Source organism: Alligator mississippiensis, chromosome 2 (genome assembly GCF_030867095.1).
Source record: "Alligator mississippiensis isolate rAllMis1 chromosome 2, rAllMis1, whole genome shotgun sequence".
Lineage (NCBI taxonomy): Eukaryota > Metazoa > Chordata > Crocodylia > Alligatoridae > Alligator > Alligator mississippiensis.
In genome coordinates, this window is record NC_081825.1 from 181385786 (window position 1) to 181412218 (window position 26433).

Consider the following 26433-nt stretch of genomic DNA (forward strand, 5'->3'; position numbering starts at 1 on the left):
TGTGTGTACTTCCTGCCCCCAAATTTCCTTTCAACCACAGAGCCACATACTATGTGACTCAGAGGAAGAAACAAAGGACAGAATGCGAATGTGCATATGGGCAACACATCTTGAACTCCAGTTACTGGCATATAACTTTTTTCCTTCCACTGCTTGCCCATGAGCACAGCCTCACTGTGGGTAAATACAAAGCAACGCCCACATACCTGGAAGTAGGGCCCAGAGTGTTGTAGGTAAGGCAGGGTCTGAAGGACTGCCGTACCAAAAAGCATCTGCCAGAGCGGCTCCTACAAGTGTATGTGGCTTGGTAAAAATATGTTTGCAGATCCAGGTGGCTGCTCTGGGCTGAAATGGCTGGGATTCTGGTGGGACGAGCTATGACCAGAGATGGCAGTGCCACCTGGGTGTTCTCGTAACACCATTTAACATGGCCTGATATCCAGTTGGACAGTTGCTGTGCTAATATTGCTGTGCCTTTTGCTCTTAGCTAAGGAAACAAATGGCACTGGAGGCTTTAGGAAAGGCTTAGTTCTGTGTAACTTAGTGAGTGTAGGAACATCTCACTTCAGAAAGGACACGGTGTGAGAAAGAAGACCAGCAAACTGATTTGTTGAAATTCAGTAACCAACTTGGGTAAAAAACTTATGGTGCTGATCTGATGCAAGTGTGGCATTCATGGCAAGATGGGCATGCCTTAAGCCCAAGAGAAAGGGTAGAAGCCATAATAAGGACACTTCTATAATAGGGTTTTTTTTTCTTTTCCCTTTAATTTCCTCTAAGAAATGAAGAAGCTACAAGAGGATAGCCAATGAGCATGATGACCCCCAAATTAAAGTTATACTATGAGGCAGTCAAAATTAAAGCCTGGGGGCAAGCCCATGTCAGCTGTAGCCTTGACCATGGCCACTCATCCAAGCCTTCTACCCAACACCTGATGACCCAGACAAGGCAAGCCTGGCTTGAAGCCTCTAGCAGAGCCTAACTGTCCAACCACTTGTCACTGGAGTGGTCAGTCAGGTTTAGCTGACTTTCCATTTTCCCCATATAAACCCCTGCATAGGAACAGGAAGTGTCTGGGCAACAGAGCTTAACCTGATCCAAGACTGCTTTGCTGTTCCCTCTGGCTTGCTCTTTGACTGCTCTCTGCCTTATCTCCCAGCTTCCTGACACAGCTTGTTCCTAGGCTCCATTCTCGGACTGATCGCCTGGCTTCCTGACTCAGCTTGTCCCTGGATTCTGCTCGTGCCTCCTGATCACGATGGGCATTTTGATCCCCAAGCAGCCCCAGACCTGGCAACCCATGGCCCAGTGCAACAACTCAAAAGGGAGAGAGAATACTTGTAAGAAGCAGCACTTTGAAGAAAAAGCTTTGAGTAGGGGTACTAGGTACAAACACAAGTTAACAAGAGTTGCCCTCTCTCTAGCCAAAGCGTTTACGAGAAAAAGAGGAGCAGGAATTGTGCACCATACTAGTCCCATGCCATGGGCAAACAGGGGGGGTCTGGCTAATGTTCCCATTTATAGATACTACTGAGGCAATAAGTTTCCAATTGAGTGCTTGAGGTACATGCACAACCACTGTAAGCATGTGCTGAATATGGACAATTACCCAGTACAGACCTTAGCTAGTCAAATCATGGCGTATTGACCAGAGATGTACAAAATGTGGCCCCCACCAGTATCATTCCAGTGACCTGCCATCATCCTTTAATCAATGCCAAATGATTTGAAAACCAAAACAATGAGTCCCCACAGTCCTCGCTATTCATCATTTCCTGTTTGCAGAAGTACTGAGGGCTTATACCCCACCACAGCAGGGGGCACTAGGGACAGCCCTCTATTGGCAAACATACCCTGCAAAGGGCCCTCAGTAAAGTTTGAGTTATGCAGCCTGATATTTCTTTTAAGTAGCATGCAGCACACTTTTATAATAAAAAATATTCCTGGTCACCCTTGACAGGGAAGCTATACTTTTGATGATGTGTATTAGTGCATATTCAAGAGCTACATCATAGTTCTGATTCCAGTTTAGACAGGATTCCTAGCGGTAGTATGAATCCTTAATTTCACTAAAGCTAGACAACTTCTATCTATCCTTTTCTCAACTGTGTCACCCTTCACCAAAGCCATCCAACACTGGTCAGTTGTCCCATCAGGCCTCAAACTGGTCTGCAGACAGACCATGAAGTAGCATCACACACACATGGAGTTGCTAAACAAATCTTTTAAAAATATTTATTATAAAACAAAATCCACAAAATCTATAGTACAAATGCAGAATTTGTTAACTTTACAGATATTTATACATAAAGCCAGTTACTTCAAACAAAACTTGGGTATTGATGACATGAAAGTAAAACCATTGCAATTTGTAATTTCTGGGCCTGAAAATAGATAATATTCAAATTGTTTGCTTACTGCCATTGCTAGCCTTCCATAAAGTGTTTTTAAAGGCTAATTTCAGCAGGTTTAAAAAAAAAAATCATGTTTACGCTACAAAACCATTGTCTGAAAAATAATTTTGAATAACTCGTGTTTCTGAATCAAAACTTAATCTGCATGGTATTAATACAAAATTAGTGACAACCTGAAAATAATGTTAATTTAATCCCAAAATAAGATATTGGTATCTGCTTAAATTAACATTATGTATTTTTAATGGTGAGCAAAATCGTTCATGAAAAAGGTAAAAAACAAAATCCAGAGAAGAAATAAGTATACAACCAAAATACACCTGGAGCAATGTAATTGATAAAAAAGTAACAGAATATTTCCAATTACTTAAGTAGCATTTACTCCCAAAATAGCACTTATTATTAGCTTCCACATTTAGGAATACAAAATACATTAAATCTCATTCCATGATCCTTGTGTATCTTTGTTTGGAATGAATGGGGCCCAGCACAATAAAATGCGGTAAACTGCAAAGTTTAAAAAAACCCTATCCAACAAAGTACAGTCAACAAGTGATATAGGGGGCACTTGTGATTTAAGGCTTTGTTTTTCCCCAGTCAATATGCTGAGATGTTCAAAATACCCAAGGCACTTAAATATTGGTTTGGTTTTCTTCTGAAAGAATTAATTGTACAAAATGATACAAGTATAAAGCTACAATATTTAGGCTGTTTGCAGAATACACATTTTAATATAAATATAAAAGTAAGATTGTGTGGGATTCTTTTTAATCATAAAAAAAATCTTGTTAATCTTTGTATATTCACGAACATTTACATTAGCAGCAATTGCAGTACATTTAGATAAGTAAGAAAGCAGTCCAGGTTAGATTTCTGTTTTACAATGCCCTCCAAATTTCACATACAACAGCAAAACATTACTCATACTTTAGACAATTTAATTTTATCTGTGTCAGACTGATAAGGTTCCATTTAATAGCAACTGGTTTTGTTTTTAGTTGCAACCAAATATCTCAACACCTATTTACAGAGCGTTTTTCCACAATTTTTTGAGCTAGAGTACCCCTCTCTTCAGCACAGAGAGATATTACTAAGAAACAAGGGTGATTCGCTGTCCTGAAAGAACAATTTGTTCTTTTGTGGAGAAAAGTATTTTAATTGAGTATGTAATTTCCAAAAACATAAATGCTGGCATATAAGTTTGTCACCTATTGTAGCTATCAAATCTGTTTTCTCCCTCTGAAAACACAACACAGACATATCTCTGTATTCATTTGTCAATATAAAAAACTCTGTATAGGACTGATCAGTAATGTTAGTGCAGTAAGAGTCTGATCCAACACTCAGTGAAATCAGCTCTTATTAAAATTATCGGGATAAAACCCTATGTCGTTGCAACTCATTGATGTCCATGGACCAGATAAAAGTTAGAAGAATATTGGCATGGGACTGGATTTTGGATCTCAAAACCTGGAGGAGCTGGAATTTGCTTATGGGACAGAGGTCAGACTAACTTCCACCCACTTTACCATCAGGTTCAACACAGAGTGGGGAAACAAGCTATTTCAGAAGGAGCCATAATGCCACAGAGCATTTGGCCATCCTCAAAAGAAACAAGAATACTGTCTAAAGTGTTTACAGAAAGCAGAACAGGGATGAAAAAATACAGGATCTACAAAATATTTGTGCATAATAATACTCATTTCAGTCACCTCTTACATTTGTGAAACTGATACTTTCCTATTAAACTCAGAAAAACAGCTTAAGAAAAAGGCTTTTTAAGTCCCTGGCAATGCAGAATGTAAATACGTAGCACAGTATTGGAAAACGCACAGCTGCATTAGAACCATCAGCGACTGACTGTTTCTGTAGCAAAGTCTATTGGTTATTCTGTAGCCAGTTAACTTGCCTTTTCTGTCCTCAATTTTCTTTCAGTCTTTTACATTGTAGTCAATTTTTTATTGAGGAACTTGCTCTAAATCTCTTAAACCCATAAACTGTGGAATAACTGTGATCTCTAAACCAAAATCCCCTTTGACTGTGGCAGCATGTATATGAGGCTCTGTCCAAATATGGAAGTTATAGCATGTCCCTGAGTGCTGCCTAACATCAAAAATGGTATTTCTAATTCAGGGCTCCGTGCCAAGCACTTCTGTGTGTTTTTAATTATTGGGAACATGCCTGCCTTGTTTTCATTTCCTGACATTAATGGATATCAGTTGTAGCTCAATTATGAAGCACAAGTTACTCACTTGGAGTGGTTTAGCCTCATGGTCCATCAAAGTAACTGGGATCAGAGGAGATGCACCTTTAAAAATGCTCAGAGGAAACAAGAAGTGCAAATTATATCTGTGGTTATTAATCACTGGAAAGCGCACAAGCACTGATTACAGTAGGCTCTTGTAGCTGGTTTATTATGACTTCTCTCCCTAACTTAAGCCTTGATTCAATAGTCATTGATGTAAATGGAAATCTTTCCATTGTCATCAACTGGATATGGATCCACCCATTAATCATAAGCCTCTAAGTAGGGCTCCTGTGTGCCACTGATTCTGGATTCCTGTTAAGTATTGCACACTAATGCTCCACAGAGATTGGATGCAGCAAGCCCCAACAGGCAGGAGGTATCAGCTGGCATAAAGTAAGTCTTAAGTCTGGAAGAAAGTGGGAGAGTATTAAACAGATAGAGGACCACTAGCTTCTATACATTTGGGCTGTATTGCATAATAGCCTCAAAACTGGGCATTTCAAAAAGGGAGAGAGAGAGAGAATTACCACAAAGGAAAAAAGCAGCATTTATTTTCCTGTTGAAACTCTGAAAGAAATACAAAACTAAACTGAAGTGGCTTCTATATCATGTAGTCAAAATACATTTTGATGAAAAGAAAATGTAATTCAGATTTTTTTTTTAAAGAAAATATTTAAAAGAACACATTTATTTTTGCTCATTTCAACCAACTCCTTTATTTTCACCTTCCAGGTAACAGTACGAGACCAACCTCTGGTGTGCAAGTAGCTGATCTTTCTACCAAGGATGTCACAAACTGTGGCACTACCAGGAGGAAAGCATCCCAGTTAGGTAGCATAGATATATGTATTTATCTTGGCTCTTTGGACGTCTCTTGGGAGTACGATAGCACTCCAGGCAGTACTTAGCCCAAATTTCCAAATAAACCACCATCAGTACATTAAAGGCTTTATATACACCAAAGCTTTATATAAAATATCAGATTCACCCAAAGAACCTTGTCTGCTTATATACACCAAGGATTTTTACTGGTCAGGAGTTTACTCAAATTGGAAATGAAGCTACTGAAAGTCATGATTTGCCCTGAAACCAGACCAAACTCCACTGGTGCAAGTTGTGGCTTACAGGGGCTCTGACTGTCTACGTGATAGCTTCACCTTACTTCATCTACATCAATAGCGGTAACTGGGCCAATTCCCATAAAGAGAAAACCTAACCTCATTTTTGTCACCGGTAGAGGACAGACAAATCCCCACTCTTTTTCATTCTCTCCCCACTCTCAGCACATCTGTCCCACATGGCACAGGATTAATAGTTCTTCTCCAGAGATGGGGCTGTCTTAATGTAAATTACCTGAAGTGATAATATGCTGCAATAGTGAATCAATCTCAATAAAAATATAAAATTTAAAGGCTAAACTGATTTAAGCCCTCAGATGCTCAAAAGGAGGCAATCTAAATGCATGCATCTCCCTGCAGGTTTTTGGCGAGAGAATTCAAAACACTTGTCATCTTCCCCAAAGTAAGCTTGGGTTGGTAAAATTATACATATACAAGCTATCAAAAAGTACTTTTGCACATTTTGTTTTCCTCTCAGACAATGCTGAATTGTCATAATTTGCTACCTAACAATTCCTTTCTAGCTCTCTTCCTCACTGATTTAGGGGAAAATCAAACCTGTTTTGTTTTGCCACAGCAACTGAGAGTTCACAAGGTAGGAAACCTATTGCACTAGGAACAAACTATGACATACTTCCAAGAAGAATCTCCTCTTTCCCAAATAGGTCTTCATCTCTGACACTGCTGCTGTGGGAACCCTATGCTAGATGTATGTGGTCTTCAGTAATCAGAAACAATGTCTATATTCTATTACTTAGGGAAAATGCTTACTTTTTTAGGGTACAGTATTTAAACCAATGACAATAAAGCAGGGTGGAATTTTTAAAATAGTCTCAGATACTGACCATTAATCCTCAAGCATCTCAGATGAGGTAATTTCTCAGCAAGCTAGTCAAGGAGCTCAGAAATTAGAAACTAGGCTGTTGACCATCACATGGCCTTAGTTTATTCCCACACAGCCAGACGTGTTTCCCAGGTTTTAAACACTCAGGGCCAATGCAAATCATACACCAGATCTGAATTTGACCCCAAAGAACTCAGTAAATCTCAGCAATTGCTACAATTCCTTCAAATTCAATCCCAAACCTCCTAATAGGATACAAATCTTCAGACAGAGTGGTTAGGATAAAGCAAAAAGTGTGGTTTTTCTCTTCAAATGATCAGTGGTTTATAAAACATCCATGTAGTATTGCATCCAGTGTCATCACAAGAACACAGGAAATGTAACATTGCAGTTTCCTAAGCAAGAACTACGTGACATAGCTAAAATAATGGATTCATTACAAAAGAAGAATGATGATCATGCACAAAATTAAAGACAACAACATGAGAAACTAGCATCTCATCTCCAACTGCTGTAACACACAACAAGCCCTTATTTCTAAGAAGGAAACAATATGTATAAGCAGCCATTAGCTTGCATTCACAATCTCAATAACTGAAACGTGTTCATATGAAACATGCTCTTCATTTAGCCAAAGGGTTCACGCTGTTATTCAGAGATCTGCCATGAGTCGCTCAGAGGTTAACAGACGCTATGTCCTCCTTTCTCCTGACACACTGCAGAACTGCTAAGGTTCATGTGGGGGGGGGGGGGGGGGGGGGGAAACATTTTCCAATTTTCCTAGTAAAGGCCAGGCCTGAAAAATGATGGTAGATCCTGATACACTGTTCTCTCTTTCTCCTTGCAAGAAATGAGCCTCTTTTCTGGACCAAATCCAAATATGAACGTCTGGGAATTTTATAGTGTAGGTGAATAAAGCCAAGTTCCTCTTGCAAGTTTTAGTAACACACCCACAGTGGCAAACAAAAATCTATTCCTGTAGAAGCAAGAGCAGGAAGAGCTTGCTGCAACATATGAGAACAGAGCAGGATCACATGGTTGTGAATAAAAATCCATCAGGAGTGGGTGACAGACTTGACTGTACTGTACTTGACTACAATGTATAGGATTCTATCCCACTTGCATCGTCACTCACTTTAAAAAAAAAGAAAGACTTGCTAAAAAAATTGAATTTGAGTTAAAGAAGTAAAAGTTTTCACTGCTGTCAACAGCGTCAAGGCTGTCAAAGGCCCAATTCATTTGTGGATCAGCAGCTGTAAAAACAGCTGCAGAAATAGACTCCCCAGCTCTTCCCTTGGTGTGCCTTGATCACGTGTCCACATCTTGGCTATCAATGTAAGAACTGAGTTTCTGAAAGTGCCATATGATGCCTTTTTATTACAGCAAGGAAAAAAAAAAGTTAATGTCTCCAGGTCTAGTGAGAGAAGTTCAGAGATGCCCAGCTAAGGGCTGAGGGCTAAATGTTGAAACAGGCCTCTTGGTGGCATTGTCCTGGCATTACAGCAGTTTATATATGTTTCAGAAAGAGAAAGCATACATTAAAGAAAGTCTCTCAATTCTTGCTGCCTCTTAGTGAAGTTAAACTCATTTTCTGGCAAATTTTCCTAAGACCATGACTAAAATCACATGTGCTTGAATGGATTTTTTGTTTTAAGTCGCTACCTATACAATCTTCTATAGATTTCATCTTAAAACTTTCCATTTTAAATAAATACAAACTAACATATCAATGGAATAACCCATGTGGGGATCTGGACATCTGGAACTGAAGTAATTCACAGAGCTGAACTTACAAAGGTTGGGGGGGTGGGGGATAAAGACCCGGAAACAGACTATGAATTCCAGATTTGGTAGAGGCCGAAGCAACTAAACTGATACCATTTTTTAGGAAAGAGAAAAACTGGCCTTTGCAGCTTCTTCCTGCCTAACCCCATAGTTTCTCTCATGTTATTGCTCTATGGCTACATGCCCACCTTGAAGGAAGTGGCAGCTAGGGAACGGATGGAAGGCTGCTAGGGATGGAAAATCTTGTTTCACCTAGTCAAACCAGGGAGAGTGCCAAATGCTGAGTGCAAGATTCAGAACTCAGGTCTGCCTTAGTGCATAGATTCCTCTGGGAAGCAACCAGTTTGATTGCAAGAGCCAGCACTCAGGACAGAGGGTTTTCATTTTTAAATTAATTTTCCCAAACCAACCACCCCTCAATTTTGGTGATTTTTTTAATGACATTTTTGGGAGCAAAAATGCTGTGCGCTTTTTTCAAATAAATCTTTAGTCAGCCTTGCTAATCACTTTCTCTTTTTAGTGTGCCGCTCCCACTGATTGCTTCTTTGTCACATTAATGAAAGAATTACACACATACTTTACAGAATTAAAAAGGTGACTTAAAACCCCCCTACAAGGCTCAACATTCCACGCCCCCCACCCCCAAACCCTTGAAAGTCAAAGTCAATCTCATGACTTCAATTAAAAAAAAAGGCAAATATGGCACAAAACAATGGAAATTAAGTTAAAAAAACCTCAAATTTATAAATATTCTTCCACTGTACACATTTTCACAGGCCCACCCCACCCCACCCCTTTTTATTCACATTTCCTTTTCTTTTTTTCTTAAAACTCCCACCCCTATTTCTTTTTTAAAATCATAAAATATATATTTTTAAATCTTTGTTCATATTTAAAAATATTTACAGAAAAAGACAAGTTCCTTCTGTTGAGGTCATGAGGAGTCTGTACAAGGAGATGGTGGAGGGGGGTAGAGGTGAAAGTAGCTTCGCTCCGTGGCAGGAGATGGTGGGCAACTTTCTTCTGCCGACATGTACTGACTGCGAGGCGTTGGGGGAGGGGGATAAGGGTCTGAGTCTGAGTTTAGGTCTATGTAGTACTTGTTGGTCTTCCACCGGCTTGTGGTGTAGTCACTGTCGCACACATCTGTGCTGCATGGTGTTGTGGGTGGAGCTATCCCTCGTATAAGGTAGGGCCTGAAAAATTAATGGCTTGGTATTAGCTATGCTTTAAAGCTCATTAAAAATGCTACAGCACAAATTTTAAACCATGGGTGAAAAAGCAACTGCATTAAGACCTCTGTTTATCCGGAGGCCAAGCCAAGGAGTAGATTTGGTGTTTTCAAAGGAGCCCAACAGAACTAGGTTCCTGGAAGCATTGAATTTCAGTGGGATTTACCACCCTACCTCCTATAGGTTTCTCTGAAAATCCCGGCCTACATAAGCAGCAGCCTCCCCTTGGCTCACTCACAAGCCATCCCTGGGCTCACTCCTAGCCCAACACAAAGTAGATCTGTAGATTCAAAAGGCCAGAACCATCTACTCTGCCCCCCTAAATAATACAGGCCATGTAGCTTCACCCAGCAATTCCTGTGATGGGAGGAAATATTTTTTCCCTACAACGTAAGTACACTCTGCAGCACTCAGTATTCTCAGCCACAGGTGAGAAAATTCAGTTCTGTGACAAAATAAATCCCAATGATTTGAACATGATGCCACTTTGTACCATGTGACAGTGCTATGACATAGATGAGGAGCTGGACTGAGATCACCAGTCTCATTTTGCACAGGATGTTGAGCTGCTTTTAAACTGACAAACCATTTGGGTTGCATTTTAACCCTCAATCTGGCAACAAAAGACTTCAGGATCCCACTTCTAATACTACATTCACACTCACTCTCCTGATGTAATTTTTTGGAACCAAACCAATGCATTAGAAAAAGAGCACACATAAATAGACTTTATGTTTGACACGCCAACACTGATGTGTTATTTATCAAAGAAGGTGTAAACAAAAAAAAATCCCAACTTCCTTTCCCTTTAAAAGTTAAATTTCTGAAATGGGAACTTTTTATTTCAGATGTAAAACCAAAGAGATACTGATGCAAGAAAATGCCAAGCTTTCAGTCTGATCAGTACCTGTAAGATCTTGTCGTCGAAGGAATGTTTGAGGAATAGAACATCTCTGTGTTATATAAGGAGCGATCGGTGGCTGGGGAAGGAGGTGGGTTCAAAATCTGTGCAGGATAAAAACAAGGCAGAGATCTGAATGAATTAATTGCACAACTCTACTTATGTTTAGCATTTTTTCTGTCTCTCAGGCCACAATCCTATTCTTACTTCCTATGTTATTACATGTAGCTCAAAAGAATTAATACATTTTAAGAACAGAAATATTTTCTGTGGTCTTCTAGTCCAGGCTCTAGCATAGCGCAGCCCACAGAATTTCAACCAGTGGTTCCTCCAGTGGAGGGACAGATTCTCTCCTGCTATGTATGCAGGTTGCCTACCATCAAGAAAGGTCACAGTAGGACTAGATTTTCTATCTCAACCCAACTTAACCAAGAATGCATGTTTCCTTTATGACTGCTGGTGTCTCAGAGTCACCAATGGAAACTGCAGCCTCCCAGTTTTCACTCCTTGAACTCCAATTCTCTGCCAGTCAATGGAGGATTAAGGAGTCGTAACTCCTTTACAAGAATTAGTCCAACTCCGTGTTTTCTCTACAACATCTTTTTTACAGCATGTCTGAAATCACAGTAGTTGGGCAAAATCTCTCCCACCTCCCCCTTCACAATGTATATAGTACATGACTAATTAATTATTGGCAGCACTTACGGGCAAAAAACCCCACACATCATGTTTGAAGATGAACCCAAGCATACATTGGCATTGCCAAACCTGCCCCCTTCCACCTTTTGATATTCCAGTTTGTTCATCTTTTATACAGGGACAAAGAGTCATATTTTTTGTGTGTTTTTCATGTTCTTTCTAGCACAGCTCAAATTAACCACAATTTGAATGGGTACCACATCACCTCCCAGTGCCTAGGGTGTGATGGCTGTAAATCACTGAGCAGTAAGATGGGAATGTGCCGCTAGGTATTCCTTACTTTCTTCTGTATACAGCCCCTCCCCCGGCAGCAGGAAGAGACATCTGATCTCCAACGCTTATAAAATATAAATAAAATAGCAACACTTTGTTCCTTCCAAGAGATCTGAGGGAGATTTTTTTTCTACTACCACAGTGGGCTTTCCCACCGTGGTGAAGCAGGGAGGGGATCACTTTGGGCACCAATGAAATGCAGCTGCTGCGGGGTAGAAGGGAACAAACATTTGGCATTACAAGGCAGGAGGAGAAAAGCAACAGCAGCAGATGGATTTAGGGAGTCAGAATGTCACTGACCTGAGCTGGAGCTTAGTTAATACTCTTATGCTTGAGTTAAGGGCATTTGATTTCTAATAACTCACAGGAGAAACAAAGCATCCAATGCACTGACAAGTTCCCACACAGCAACAGACCTTGTTCTCTTCCAAAGGCCAAAGCCTACTGCACTGATCAATACTGTCTCCTTGTATTCCCTCATCTGTCTGTCTCCATCTGTTTTCTCTTGCCTTATACTCTCTGCAGAGACTGCCTTTTTCTTGTGTGTTTGTAAAGTGCCTTGCACAATGAAGCCCTGGTTCCTAACCAGGCCTTTTGGGTCCAGTACTGATATGAATATCCTTGCATACTTTTAAAAAGACAGGGTAGGGGAGGACCTGTGAACATTTCCCCACAGTAGCATCTGTAGATATTAAAGATAAGCAGTTGCTTAAGGCCACACTCCAGGAATGTTCAAGTGCAGCTCCATCTGCTCCTACTGGGGCAGCGTCTGCAACAATTCACAATTCAAACTGAAGGCAGCAGCAGGCAGACCTCACAATAGCAACCATGATGCCTGGGGCCAGATCCTCAGCTGTTGTAAGCTGGCAGAGCTCCACTGACATCAATAGAGCATGGCTGATTTATACAGATATGGCCCTGGATCAAGAGAACATCAGTCAACACCACTGGGGTGTGTGTGCTGTACCCAGAATAACTATAGAGATGATCTGAGGCAGGTATGCTCGGAGTTGTCTCCCCACAGGCTTCTCTGTCATCTTAGCTTAAAAATTGTGGGAGTCAGATACCAGAACATAATTGGCCAAAGCAGGGTCACAAAGGTGGTGACCAGGGCTGCTGCCTCAGCCACTCCTGCCATCATTTACACTACTTTCTGGCACATCTGGTCAGCCATCACCCTGTGATCTCCCTGAACTACCACTCTAAATTCTCCTCCTGCCACTTCACAGTATTGCTCATATAGCCCAAGCTGAGATGGTTTGACACTGTCTTCCAGTGGGTAAAGCATACACTGGTCATGACTCTGCTCCAAATTCCAAGCTCATGTGCCTCATAGTAAAGGCTCAGACTTTTAGATCCAAGAAACCTGTGTTCAATCCTTGCAGATAACCCACAGACTCTGTAACAAGTGGTGACCTATAGAGGGGGACTGAACTTCTGGGAGCCACTGCTTTAGTGGGAGTTGCACAGAGTTGCCCAACCTAATGGAAACAGGTTCCTGTTTTGGCAGATCTTGCACCACAGATGGAATCAGAGCTGAGGGGCAAGGGTGGGAGAAATACCACCACTTATTTTATCCAATCTGCACCCTAATCACCTAGTGGCAATTTACAGCGTTGAATATTTCTTTCCTGCTCAGTTTGGAACTGCCAGGACCGTGGAATGACAGGATGAAAGACATCACAGACAATGCTTAGAGGCATGGTGCCATTTTCCTCCTCAACCAATCTGATCTCTAGTAATAACTTTTATTACTCAGTGCTTCAAACATCACATCCTGTGTTCTGAAGTTTGTCTCTTCAGTGATAACATGGCCTCAGTTACAAAGTGAAGGATAGCAAAGTAGAAATAGTCAAGGGCTCAACTACAGACTGTTATATCACTTTCTGAACCTCAGCTGAAGTTGTACAACCACCAAGTTTTAGACACAGCGGTACATGCATAATTAAGGCACTTATATTGGTATAACTTGCTTGTGTAAATTAAGGTGAATGAGCCATACAGAGATAAACAATGCTGGGGTGATAGTGCTTTAATTGTATTTGTTTCTAAATTAATATAGTTATACTCTTACAATAATCGTGCACACATCAGCACACTGGCTCTCTTGTTTAGATTTGTTGAAATCAGTGGTTCTCAAACAGGGTACAGCAAAACCCCCTCAGGGATGCTACAGTAATGGCGACTGCTAGGTACAACGGCCCTATGTGCATTAGGGGTCTTTGATCAGTCTCAAGCCAGCAGGAGCTGGCTCAGGTTGTAGCCTTTCCCAGTCCAGGCCCTCCTGAGCCATGCTCCTGCTGGAAACAGAGGCTCAGGGGACAGTTCCACCTGGATCAGGAAGGCTACAGCCTGAGCCAGCTTCTGCCTGCTTTATGCCAATTGCAGAGTCCTGTTGCAGGAGGAGTGACAGGCGCGTGGGGCAGTTGCATATCTAGAGGCAGCAGCACCTGGTTGTAAAGCACTGAAGTCAGTTGAGGCAGCACCAACAGTGGTTTTCAGCTGAGGTGCAGCCACATTCAAAAAAAAGTGATGGAGGAGTGCCTGGAAAAGTTGAGAACTAATTAATTAAATGATTTAAATGATCCTTTTTACAAGTAGGTGACCAGTTCACCAGTTTCTGGCATGAAACCATCCAGCTAATTCTGTCCCCCACCATTAACTATTTAAAAGGGTTGGTATGTTGGAGTTCCAGATATCTATAAAACTCTTGAATGACTCCTTGATGGCTAAGTGAGCAAGCAACCAGGAAAGGAAAGCAAGCCCAAGCTTCCCGTAAAGCAGGAACCACTAAACATTTCATAGTTGTTTGCACAATTCCCTTTCTCCACCTTTACATTCTTTAAAATTAAGAAACAAGTTTACAGTTGCTGTTAGACAAAGAAGAAAACAAACAAGCTCTCAAATGCTTTTTTGATTTACAACATGTTGACTGTTTAAACGTAAACACAACTGCATGCATACCTACATACTCATTTGGCTCCCAACATAATTACTTTTGTCAAAGCAACTCTAACGGTAAAAGTAGTTGGTGCTGAAAGCTCACATTAACGGAGAAATCAAACGCTTGCAATGCTTAGGGGAAGAAAAATGAATGTGCAGTAAGATGCCAGTGAAAATGATCCTCTCACCTCCCTTCTGTCACATACCACCAATGTTCCTTTTTCTATCAGTTTTTATCATGCATTTCCCCATTTTTATCTCCTTGAAGGGTATCTTTTCACTTAAAGAAATCTGGTTTAGGGACTAAGAATCTGTCATTTTCCCATGGGTAAGTCAAATAAAACCAAAAATAAAGAGTAAACCCATTGCTGAAAAGCCAGCATTTTAAACTTGGTATCATACTCTGGTATTTGTTTTTCCAGTGTTTGCATTTGATTTTCTGAATCGAAGCACAACTTGTTGGATAAAGAGCAAGCCAAGCTTATTTTTTAAGCATTTTCTCCAGCCCCTGTTGTGTCTTGTTTGTTTTCTTGCTCCTGTGTGTGCTTGCTGAATTATGCAGTGCCAAATACCATCAGGCCAATGACATCAGAGTTCACAAGGGACAGATGAAAAGATATTTGCCAGGAGCCAGAGTGCAAGAATACAAATGGACTGGAATGTCCTTGAAGAACATCCCTTTAATAACAAAAGATTAAAAAAATTACAGGAAGGGGGACATACACAGTGGAATAAATGAACTAACTTCCTCTAAATTCAGTGGACACTGTGTTAAACCTTCAGGTGCTAGAAATCTTGGGCTGGAAAGGTCCTCAAGAAATCTTCCACCCCCCTGGCATTAAGGCAGGATAAAGCATTGACTACCCCTGTCAGAGGTTTAATCTGCTGTTAAAAACCTGCACTGAAGGAGATTCTAAAACATCCCTATTCAGCCTGTTCCAGTATTTAGCTATCTTCATAGTTAAAGCTTTACCTAATATCCAACCTAAATCTATGCTGCAAATTAAGTTCATTTCTGTTTGTCTTTTTCCTAAATGACAAGAACAGTCTTTACTAGTGCTTCTCTAGCAGTATAAATTTTAATTTGTCTATTGATGGCTGCAAATGAGAAGGTGTCATGTGCCTTTTCAAGACTTACCTGTGGGTAGAAAGTGGCTTTCGTGCTCGATGAACTACTAGAAGAGGCTCCAGTAACATGGTTTCGGTCATAAAGAGGGGCACCGCTACTTCCTCCCATGAGGCTCATGGAGCTAATCATAGACTTGCCACAAGAGATACCTGCGTGGAAGCAGAACAAGACTAGGAATCAAAATTAGGGAACCACGCCATGATCTGCAGTAGCACAACTAAGACAGGGTGAGGGGCAACCAGTCCTGGGCACTGACTTGAAGGGGGCTTTAGTATGACCTCTTCCTACTCTGAGGGGACCTTACCATGGGACAGACAGCCCTCTGCCTAAAGGGAGGAGGGAATGAGGCACCAGAAGCGTCCCTTGGGGAGTCCACATCACTGCCTGTCTCTCAGCCACAGCAGCCCAAGTCCACACTACTAGAACAGCAGCTGCCACCCAAGTGAGGAGGGCTGGGGCAGATTGGACTCCACTCCCCCTCTCCTCTCCCCACTCCTCTCCAGTGGCCAGCAAAATTCCCCTCCTCCACAGATGCTGAAAGAGCATTATGCCTCTGTTGATTTATCCTTGTAACACACAATTGGAATCTCAACTAGTGCAGATCAACATACTTCTCATCAGCTCTCATTCTTTGTGAAGGATGTTTTAATAAGGAAAGTGCCTGAGTTTCAGAGTATTAAGAACTAAAACCTTTCTTTGCTACTAGCAATATCTCCTGTTATAGCTTCTTTCATGAATTTGCATGGATTATTTGGTTTGGGATCCCCTATTTCCTATGAAAATTAAAGAAAACTGCCATGTCACAATCCAAAGTCACAGTTTTAGCATACATAATACCTCACAACTGCCCTGAGCTAGGGCAGACAGGATTCCCTAGGGGCTGGACAATAAAGCCATCTTCATTAAAATTGGTCAAGGATTTTGCATGGTTTCTGAGCAAAAGTAGGGTCTTTGATGATTAATTCATGTTGTGAAAAGTACTTGCTTTTTATGCAGAGAATTTAGTTGTTTTGCCGTGGAAAAAGGCTCAATTCTCCTCCTCTCCCCATTTTTTAAAAAACAGAACAGGATGAACCCACCCCCACACAACTTTGTCATGAAAATATTGATGAAAGATAGGGTTTCCTTTTTAAAAAAAAATTAAAATTGTCAAAAGTCTGTGGAAATCACCCCACTTTCTAACCCAGCTCTAGTCTCTATATGTACACAGATAAGATAATGTACCATACATTCACTGTGACAACAGAGCTATCAGCTTGTTCCCATAAGACTTTTTATTAGTTAGGCAAATATCTGGGTTGGACATTAGTTCAGAAGTTTTGGAATGCATTTTTTACTGATTCTAAACCTGGTGTTTAATTTCTGATAACACAACCTATACCGTTTATATTATTTTTACAATCAACCGCAACAAATAGCATGTATGCACTCCTGGCCGTAGAGCCCCTACACTTTCTTCTTTCTCCAGAGTTTCAACAGCTAAATGCAGATTCTCACCTGATATAAACTGTCACAGTACCACACAAAGCTGTGAGAATTTCTGTTGGCTGAGAATGGACCCCTTGATGCATATGACTACAAACAGACATCATATTTGTCCTAGGAGAAGCCATTTTCTCCCAGGACGAAGTGCTATCATTCATACAGTCATGTCTGGTGTCCCAGAACAAACCCTAAAAAAGGTTCATGGGATAAAAAATGCTAAATGTTTGTCCCAGGACATTGTAAAGTGCATTTGAACAGTTGTCTCAGGATAGTATAATTGAATCAACAGCAGAAGAGTGATAGTACATTCAGGTGCTCATTAAACCCCAATCAGAAGGGCAATATGTGTACATGCTAATCCTGGAATTTTTCTGTATGAACACAGGCACAACTTGTCCCAGGACCAACGCAAAGTCTGTTCCTGGCTTAAGTGACAACCCAACTCAAGTCTCCTGTATTGAAGGAAGTTAAAACTAAGACCTGTTATTATTTTGACAATTATAAGTATAAATCTACTGGAGATAAATATTAATCTTAATTTTAAAATGTACCTGAAATGGGTGCATGTGAAATGCACACAAATGAAAGCCACCATAGCAAGGGTTTCACCTGAGTTTCCTCATCTCTTAGTTCCCTACCCAAAACTTCTTAATGTTAGTAACTTAAAAATATTTACTACAAGCAGCAACACCACAACACCAGGTTGCCTACAAGGCTGATTGCCTTCCAGAGACTAGGGATTAGAAGTAGGCAATGGCATCTGTCTCTCACGAGACAAAAGAATTACGCTGAGTGAGACATCAGCTTACTGGGTGTAACCCTTGCTTGAAAGATAAAGCGAAGCTGGAGTGACCAGGGTGCAAAAGCCTGGGCAGTGTATATGAAGACACTGAGCTGCCCATACAGCAGCGTCCCCTCTAGTCTTGCTGGTGTAATCCAAAGGAAAAACCAGTACGTTTGGCCCTAGCTTGGTCCCAGGAGGTGTCGGAGCAAAGGAGATCATCCATTTGTCCTTCTATCAGGGCTCTGCTCCTAGACTGGCTGCTGACCAAGGTTAAAGAGCCCAGTGTACCCTATCATGGAGTGGATTTCACTTCCACAAGTTTTTGACAACATTTCCTCTGCCAGGGGTAATGATAGTAATCTGATAAAGTGCTCTTTTGCACAAAGCCGTTGGCACCTACAGGCTGCCAGGTTATTTCTCTACTGCCCAGTACTTGGCAATAAAAGTCACAGGTAGTTCTGTCTACTGTAGGTTATGGTAGCAGGTGCACCTTACCTCACCTGCATTAGCACCAGTACAGTGCTCTTAATTCCCTGAGAGTGAGGCTTTGGTATGTATTTAACTAGCTGTGTGTGTCCTTGATGATGTCCTTATTGGTTCTGAGACATTAGTACAGTAACAACATGACTTGGTACGCTTTGCTTCCTAAGAGCTTGGATAACTCTTCTTTAATTGCTGGTAAATCTCCACATCCTACCTTTTTAAATCCTGAAATTCCATCATAGTAACACTGCGTAAATATGGGGGGAAGGGAAGCTATCCAACAGTTTCCACATTTATGGCTATGGGAAAGCCACAGCTAGCTCATCTTAACGTATGAGGCAAAACCACACTTCTTAAGTGGACTTTAGATTTATCCTGTATCTAATCTCCAGCTGTTAAGAAAAACAGATGCTTCAGACACACACAGCAGGGGCATGGCTTGGTTGCATCTGAACCAGAAAATGACCATATATTTTGCTTTTTACTGGCAAGGTATACAAGAAACTCTATTATTTGGCTTCCTGAACAATTTAAGGGAATCCCTCTTCTCAGAGTTTGCTGCACACTGCTGCCCTGTAAAATCTATATTTTAAAATATTAACTACTATTTATTTTAAAACAGATTTAATTTAACTTTTTACTGTAATGCTTGTAGGAAGTTTACAAGCTGTTATTTGTTGCCTGAGTCCACGCATATACCTTTATGTCCCATATCCTTGTGGTCATAGAACTGAGTACCTTAGAAACATCAACTGATTTATCCTGTGAATTCCTCTGTGAGGTAGGGAAGAATCCTGCTTTACAGATGGGGGAACTAAAGCACAGAGAGATAAAGAGAACTGTCTGAGGCCATGCAGGAAGTCTGTGGTGAAGACAGGCACTGAAACTAGGGGATCTGTTTTCACTGCAAAGTAGCCCAAGTGCCAATTACCTCAGGCCAGCCTGGGTAGGGCAGCCACACTGACAAGTCAGACCCAAGTTACTGTGTCATCATGGTGCTGCACAAATCTGTGCGTGCTGTTGGGATTTTTGCACATTAGTTACATTTTTTTACATATACATATATAGTTCTAGCATATTTCACATTCTTTGTGCTGCAGTAAGATGACTGTTCTACTCTTCCCCACAGAACTGTAGGAGAACCTTTCTGTCCCAGGCACAGGGGTTGAGCTCCTGAAATGCACTGGTGGCCTACTGAGATTCACTGCTTTAGCTTGTATCCATACTGCAAAGTGGGAGTCTCTCTAAGCCATGCTCCCAGGTGGCCCAGCTAATCTGGGTCTGAAGAACCAAAATCAGGTAAAAGCATTATGAGTGCAGATGGGAGGAGTGTTGGGGCAACATCTAGGCCACCCTGTGTGGGGAGGTTTGCAGGGGAGGTGCAAAGCATCCTGGGACTCTGGGGGACTGCGAGTTAATTTGAATCTAGAGGGGATCTGGGACAGACATTCAATAAACTGATCTAACCTAAATCAGTTCAGTCTGATACTGCACCCATCCAGGTTTATCTTGAACCAGTTTCGGCCATTTTAAAAGTGGTCTGTGTGCACTGAACTCCTGGGCTAAGGACACATATTCCACATAAACCAGCTTAAGTGATCAGAAATGGGTTTAAACCTGTAACAGAACAGATGTTTAGCACACATAAACCAGTTTGAAAATGGCTGAAACTGGTCTGAGATAAACCTGGTTGAATGTAGTATTAGACTTAACTGATGTGGGTCAAATCGGTTTATACAAAGGCCCCCAGACTCCCCCAGCATCCCAGCATGCTCTCTGGGCTGGGCGAGGCTCTCTGCTCCAACGCAGAGCTGGCCCCTCCCCTCTGTTCCCTTACTTTAGCTCTGGCAGAAACTTCTGAAAACCTGGACCAAGAGGCCATTATACACCAAAGTCAGACAAAGTCAATGGATTCACCAGCATCTAACTTGCTATTCTGCCTTTGAAATTCTCCCCCTCAATTAGTACCCTATGAAAATAAAATCCAAGTAATACAATAGTACTGATTAGATGCAGGGTCCTTACCGTCCTTACCAGTAAAAGTGCCATGCTGAGAACTCCCTGGAGCTATAAAATTAAGAGGGACGTGGGGGGTACCGCTGACATATTCATGTGGAAAAGGTCCATTGGGTCCAGCATAGCGCTGACATACTACTCTCTGGCAAACAAAATACATTCCTCCCATGACAAAAAGGGACAGTATGATACCAATCACAGGTCCAATAGCACTACTGTGAGGCTGAGGCTCATCTGCAGGTGGCTTATTTTTTTCTGCAAAGGGTTGGGGAAGGAGAGAGAGAAAGAAAGAAAGGCAAAGAATTGAGGTATTTGATGCTGTTCTGGAGTCAAATAGAAGTATCTTATGAACATTTACCCAGCAAACTGCATGAATATTGTACATTAAACACCCTTATACACACAAAGTGTTCCCTGGGCCTCTTATATACCTCCTCTTCCTACAACATACATGGACTGTAGTGTTATCAGGTTCCTTTCACCAATTCAGCCATGCTTTGCCCATGTACCCACCTGTATTGGAACTACTTCTAACACTTCAAATTTCTTAGCAGCTGCAAACAACTGCCATAAAATAGAAGCAGGCTGAGAAGAGTTTCTTCTTCCCTAAAGATAAGGAATTTTCCTCTCAAAACTATGCAGGTCCAAGATTCAGGAAGCATCAATGAGTCAACATTTAGTTCTGCACCAGTGACAGGGTTCAGTTCTGATCATTTAGGAGTGATTAGGGCCAGAAATAACTTTAATAAGTTCTAAAAGAATTTCCAAGGAAGGGGTAGGTCCCGAAACCTAACCTGGCAATTACATTTGTGCCAATTAACCGTCACAATATTTTGTACTTTTGGGGGAAATGAAAGTGCTGTGAGAATCTTAAGTGAAAAGGGCAAAAAGCAAAGTCCTGGTATTGCTCTCTTTCACACAAGCATACATATAAATACAAGAACTCAAAACTCAGCCAAAGCCATTGAGTTTCACATGAGCCTGGACCAAACCATGAACTCCTTCACTGAACTCATGAGCAATGAAGGGGCTTGCTTAACATTCATACCCAGGTTGTGATAATTTTCTTTAATGGTTCTGTGATATTTAAATGGCTGCAGATGACTTTTGAGGAAAAATGGAAAGCGACTGGAATTTTATAAGGATCTGTCATCACATTTAAAAAGAACGTTTCTGTCTGAACATTGTATTGTATTGTAATTATGTTATATTATATTAGAATACGCATTTGCCTATTAGTAATGAAAGAAACATCCTGAGGTCACTAAAGCCTGAAAGTTTAGGGGAAAAATATTTTTCCAGTTTGTTTATTCTGTGCCTGTGAAAACATTTGAGGCTGCTGACTCCACTTTCATGTGGTCCCCTTGCTTATTAAAATAAAATGAAACCATTTCCAAAAAACAGGAAAATAAAACTGTGAACCCACAAAGATGTCCCTGTCACAGGGGCATCCTTATGATCACTCTTAACCCAGTTTTTAAACTGAATGAATTTTGTGATGCCTGTATCCCTTTAAAAACTGGAGTACACTGCTCCAACAGCCTTGAAATAAATTTGTTAAAGTAGGAAAAGTCAGCTGCCAAAAATATCTTCCTGTGGTGTTTACAGTGTATCTATTCGCATGATCAAGCCTTGCATACCCAAAGATTACATCTGCTCTGGAGTTACACACACACACCTGTGGCCTGAGAGAATGGTCCCAGTCAGAATGGGCAACTCCTTTGTAAAAGAAAAAACAGGATATATTGCAGCACATTTGAAAATGAAGCAGTGCACACTGGGCCCTGCAGTTACCGTAGGCTCTACCCGAACCATAGGAAGAAGGAGGCTAGCCAGAGGACTGTACTACAGAACCTGGCTCTTCATTGGGCAACCTTAAGGTAAGAAAGAGAACATCGGGTAAACTGTGCTATGTGACAAGAGAAGAAAGCTTTCAAGACTACTTATCTTTGGTTCTTTATTTTTTATATAATGCTGGGTGTCATTCCAATGTTTATTTCACTGGAGATTCAAATCATTAATGGAACAGAATGTAACTACATTCATATGCCAATACACATTTGACTAGCCAGAAAAATTAATCCATTGTAGTGACTTCCACAGACATTTTATATGACAATATATGTTATGTTGGAAAAAAGCATCATTGACGGGCAAGAAGCAGTAAGAAGTTACCAACCTATTTATTTACCAGATTTTGAGAATTATGCCCATCACATTCACTGATGAACCCTTTCATTACTGGATGATGAATGGGGCCTGTTGGGTGGCTATATACACATTACTTTAATTTTCTGTTGGTTCATAGCTTCATAGAATAAGTCTAAAATCAAACAAACCAAGCTTTATTGGAAGCAGCAACATGTTACTTCAACCCAACTCTGCAGCATCTGTAAAGATTGGGCGCTTCAGTGGGGCTTTTTGGTGCTTTTAGCTACAGCTGATTCAATCATCTATTAGATAAAAGCACCAAAAAAACTCCACTAAAGTGCCCAATCTTTACAGACACTGCAGAGCCAGGTTGAAGTAAAGTGCTACCTCTTCTAGGCATGCGTGAGGCTTGGTGCAGGACTGCACTGAGTTTAAAAGTAAGCACTGTTTGTTTTTTTTACATCTTCATGCACCCCTCTAGTCCTGTGGCGTTCAACCTTTTTTAATTTGTGGTCCCCCTTTGGAAATTTCAAATTGAGATGCATAGTCCTCTGAACTGCAAGTGTGGGTATTAACATACTTTTGATTGATCATAGTCATCTTTCACAGATCCCTTAGACACAGGCTGCAGACCCCCAGGGGTACCATAGGTTGAAAACCACCACTCTCCAGTGTTTCTCAATCCATGGGCTCCAAACCAAAAGTAAGTCACAAGAATATATGAACAGGTCATGAACAAATTTTAAAAATGGATCAACAAACTTTAAAAATGGATTCTCTTTTTAAGGAGAAAAACATGGGAAACCATGACCTTTCCCTTGAAGTTTGTTAGAGTTCTAGCATTCAAGGGACTGCTTGAGGTCCCCCCTTCCCTTACACACCCATCACCTGCCCCACACACTGTGGGGGTAGGGGCAGCAGGTTGGGAGTGAATGGCACTGAATAGGGACTGGCCATCAATGCTTACAAATGGGTTCTGGTTCAAAAAAAAAGGTTGAGAACCACTGCATATACATGACACTGGTTAGAGGACTCCCTTGGATTACTTTTTGCTTGGAAACTAGAGCATCTTTTAGAAAAAACACTCAATCTTGAAATGAAATTTCTTATGATGTACAGTCCACCGCAACTCTTGATAAGTCACTCCAATGCTTAATTAACCCTGAACAGCTGTGAGTTTATACAGCCTCTTTTAAAATCAAATGAATACATAGGATTACACATGTTCACTTCTCACCTCCAAAAAATAATTCTCACTTTTATTTTGAGGGAAAAGTGGATTTTTCCTGTAATTTAGTTTTCTTTTTTGCATTTAAGTTATTTCATACACAATAACTTGGCATATATAAAGTGAAAGATCTCCTGTGGGGTGTCATCGATGGATCACAGACATAATCACCTAGGGGTTAATTAGGCTGAGTAGGGCCAGCCCTTCACCAAGGGGTTAACTGGAAAACTTCCACAATTTCAGGGTCTTCAGGAACTCCAACTGAATGCCTCTGCTGACACGAGTTTATCTGCAGTGCTCACACATCAAAGGGCATGACTATCCCCTTTCCTGTTATTTAGGGACCCTCACGAAGCCCTACACTGGACTCTTGAATACCAGGAAGGAACTGTTCAACTACTGTTAAGTAGCTGCCAGGTGACTATGGAGCATGCCTTTGGGCACCTCAGTGCATGGAGGAAGGCACTAGGTGGGGGGCATGTTCCTAGACACCACTGTGCAGAAGGCCAGCACCATGGCTTCTATCCCAAAAGCAGCACTTTAAAAGCAGCAGCTATAACATTCAGCTAAAAGCATCCCCTTCTGTTAGCTGGAGCAACTCCTCTTACCTCATACCCCACTATCTATGAGTATTATGAGCTTGACATCCAGATGCCAGGGGCACAAAGGATACAACTGTGGGCAGTACAGAATAGCATCTGCATTATGACTTCTATGCATCTCAAAGCACTTCACAAAACAGTAGAGCAAACAGTGCTAAGGGCAAAACAGGGCAGTCAGCACAGGTACAGCTGTGATTTGCATACAGCTTTGGTCATCAGAATTTAGGATTGTTTTAAGCAAAAACATCAACATCCCTCTTGTGTTCTCATCCCTTACCTGCGCTGTACAGAATGAAGCTTGCTGTACTCATGGCAATTCCATGACATAATTAAACTGGAGCTTGTTTATGTAACATAGATGGTGCCAAGCAGGGGCAGATCTGGCAAGGGAGGGGGAGGAGGGCATGTAGTCACACCCCCTTTGTCTGTGCAGTGCATGACTGGTGAACTCTCAGTGATCACCAGTGTGCCTCTGGGGTCTTGAGGTTGAACAGTGCTGTTGCTCACCTACTCCACCCTTTTTGCCCCTGGGGTCCCAGGGCAGCAGCTTCAGCAAGAAGTTGCACCAACGTGGGGGCTGAGGACGCTGTGTTTGCACTTATGTTGTTAGCTTGTTCTAAAGTTCATATTACCACACCTGCACTCCTATTTGTTACCCATGTTAGCTAGAGTTAGCTACCCAGGCTGCAACTACACTTGCATTGTTGTAGACTGTGTCCTAAGAAAGGGCAAGACTAAGTTTAGTGGCAAGATATGGTTGAGTCAGTCCTTCTTAGCCTCAAGGTCATCCAAACACACATCATTCTATACATTTCAAACTGAGGCAGGAATGCAACATGTGCTGCCTGAATGCAGTCCATTTTCATTTCAAAGAAAAGACCTCTCACCACACATGAGCTCATCAGAACCATCAATACAATCTGGAAAGGAGTCACACTGCTGTTTTCTGAGGATGCACTGACCGCTGGCACATCGAAACTGATTTGGAAGACAGATTGCTGGAAGAGAAAAAGCAGGGGTTAAATCACCACATGTAATCCTCAGTCCAAATCTAATTATAACATGGAGCATTTAGATATTTTCAGAAATCCAAAGTTTTAATAATGGTCAGCAAGGCACATATAGTTTCAACAGTGTGAAATTCTGGCGTGCACACATAGCAGAAGCAGAGAAGTGGTAAAAAATCAAAGGAGGAAGGACAGCCCACCAAAATTAATTGCAGATCTGTTATTCCAGGTCTGCAGTAAAATTAGTTTTATACCTTTTTTTCTTACATTCACATTTTTAATATGAACTGCATTTCCCGCCTCCCACTAAACCCTAATAATTAGCATAATTAATGCAAACATGGAAATTTCTGCTGTGAAGCATGGGATCCAGAAACAGAGAGAGAAGGGGAGAATCACAGGATACTTTCAGTTGCATACAATTCATTTTTAACATATTTTTTGCAAAAAAGCTCTTAAATGCAGGGCAAATGTCTGTGTTAGAGCTAGGTGCTGTGGACACTGAATCTTACTATCGCAATCTGCCTCATCGGATTTATCTTGGCAGTCAATTTCTCCATTACATCGCAAGCGGGCATCGATGCACTGCCCTTTCTCACACTGAAACTGGGCTGCAGAGCAGATGGGACAGCTATCTTCATCACTCTGATCATCACATTCTGGAAAGCCATCACACCGCCATGCCATTGGGATACAGTCAATCTCACCAGTTGCACAGGTAAACTGATCTGGGGAACAAGTTGGAGGTTCTGGAGAAAACAAAACATCACACATGCACTCACTTATCCGAGTCCAGAGAAGCAAATAAAAAGAAAAAAGGGGAGGGAGGGAATGGAGGTGCGTTTTATTTTTCTTTTTACGGAAAAGTGTATGTCTGGGCTGAAATTCTGTTGTGAAAATTACAAGATTCCAGCAAGGGGAAAATGTACCCTTTTGCTTGGCAAATGAATTCTTGCCATCCTGACATCAGTACAGTATGTCGACAGGGGAAAATAGGGCATAATCCAGGTCTCTGAACACTGGACTGATGGCAGGAACTCTGAATGATTACTGTGGCTTTAGCAACTATCTCAACAAAGAGATTATTCTAT

General features: G+C 41.3%; 1 protein-coding gene across 3 annotated transcripts in view; it reads right to left on the reverse strand.

Moving 5' to 3' along the window:
- Positions 1 to 2221: 2221 nt before the first annotated feature.
- LRP5 (LDL receptor related protein 5) overlaps positions 2222 to 26433 on the reverse strand; it is a 271539-nt gene continuing 247327 nt past the window's right edge. Inside the window, exons 18-23 of one of the 3 annotated variants that reach the window (XM_014604244.3) lie at positions 25855 to 26091; positions 25223 to 25333; positions 20364 to 20609; positions 15596 to 15735; positions 10549 to 10646; positions 2222 to 9605 (exon numbers count right to left, since the gene is read on the reverse strand). In XM_014604244.3, coding sequence (XP_014459730.2) covers positions 9344 to 9605; positions 10549 to 10646; positions 15596 to 15735; positions 20364 to 20609; positions 25223 to 25333; positions 25855 to 26091 — 1094 coding nt within the window. In that variant the 3' untranslated portion in view covers positions 2222 to 9343. The remainder of the gene's footprint in view (positions 9606 to 10548; positions 10647 to 15595; positions 15736 to 20363; positions 20610 to 25222; positions 25334 to 25854; positions 26092 to 26433) is intronic. The other 2 variants (XM_019485200.2, XM_019485201.2) reach the window with 2 other exon arrangements.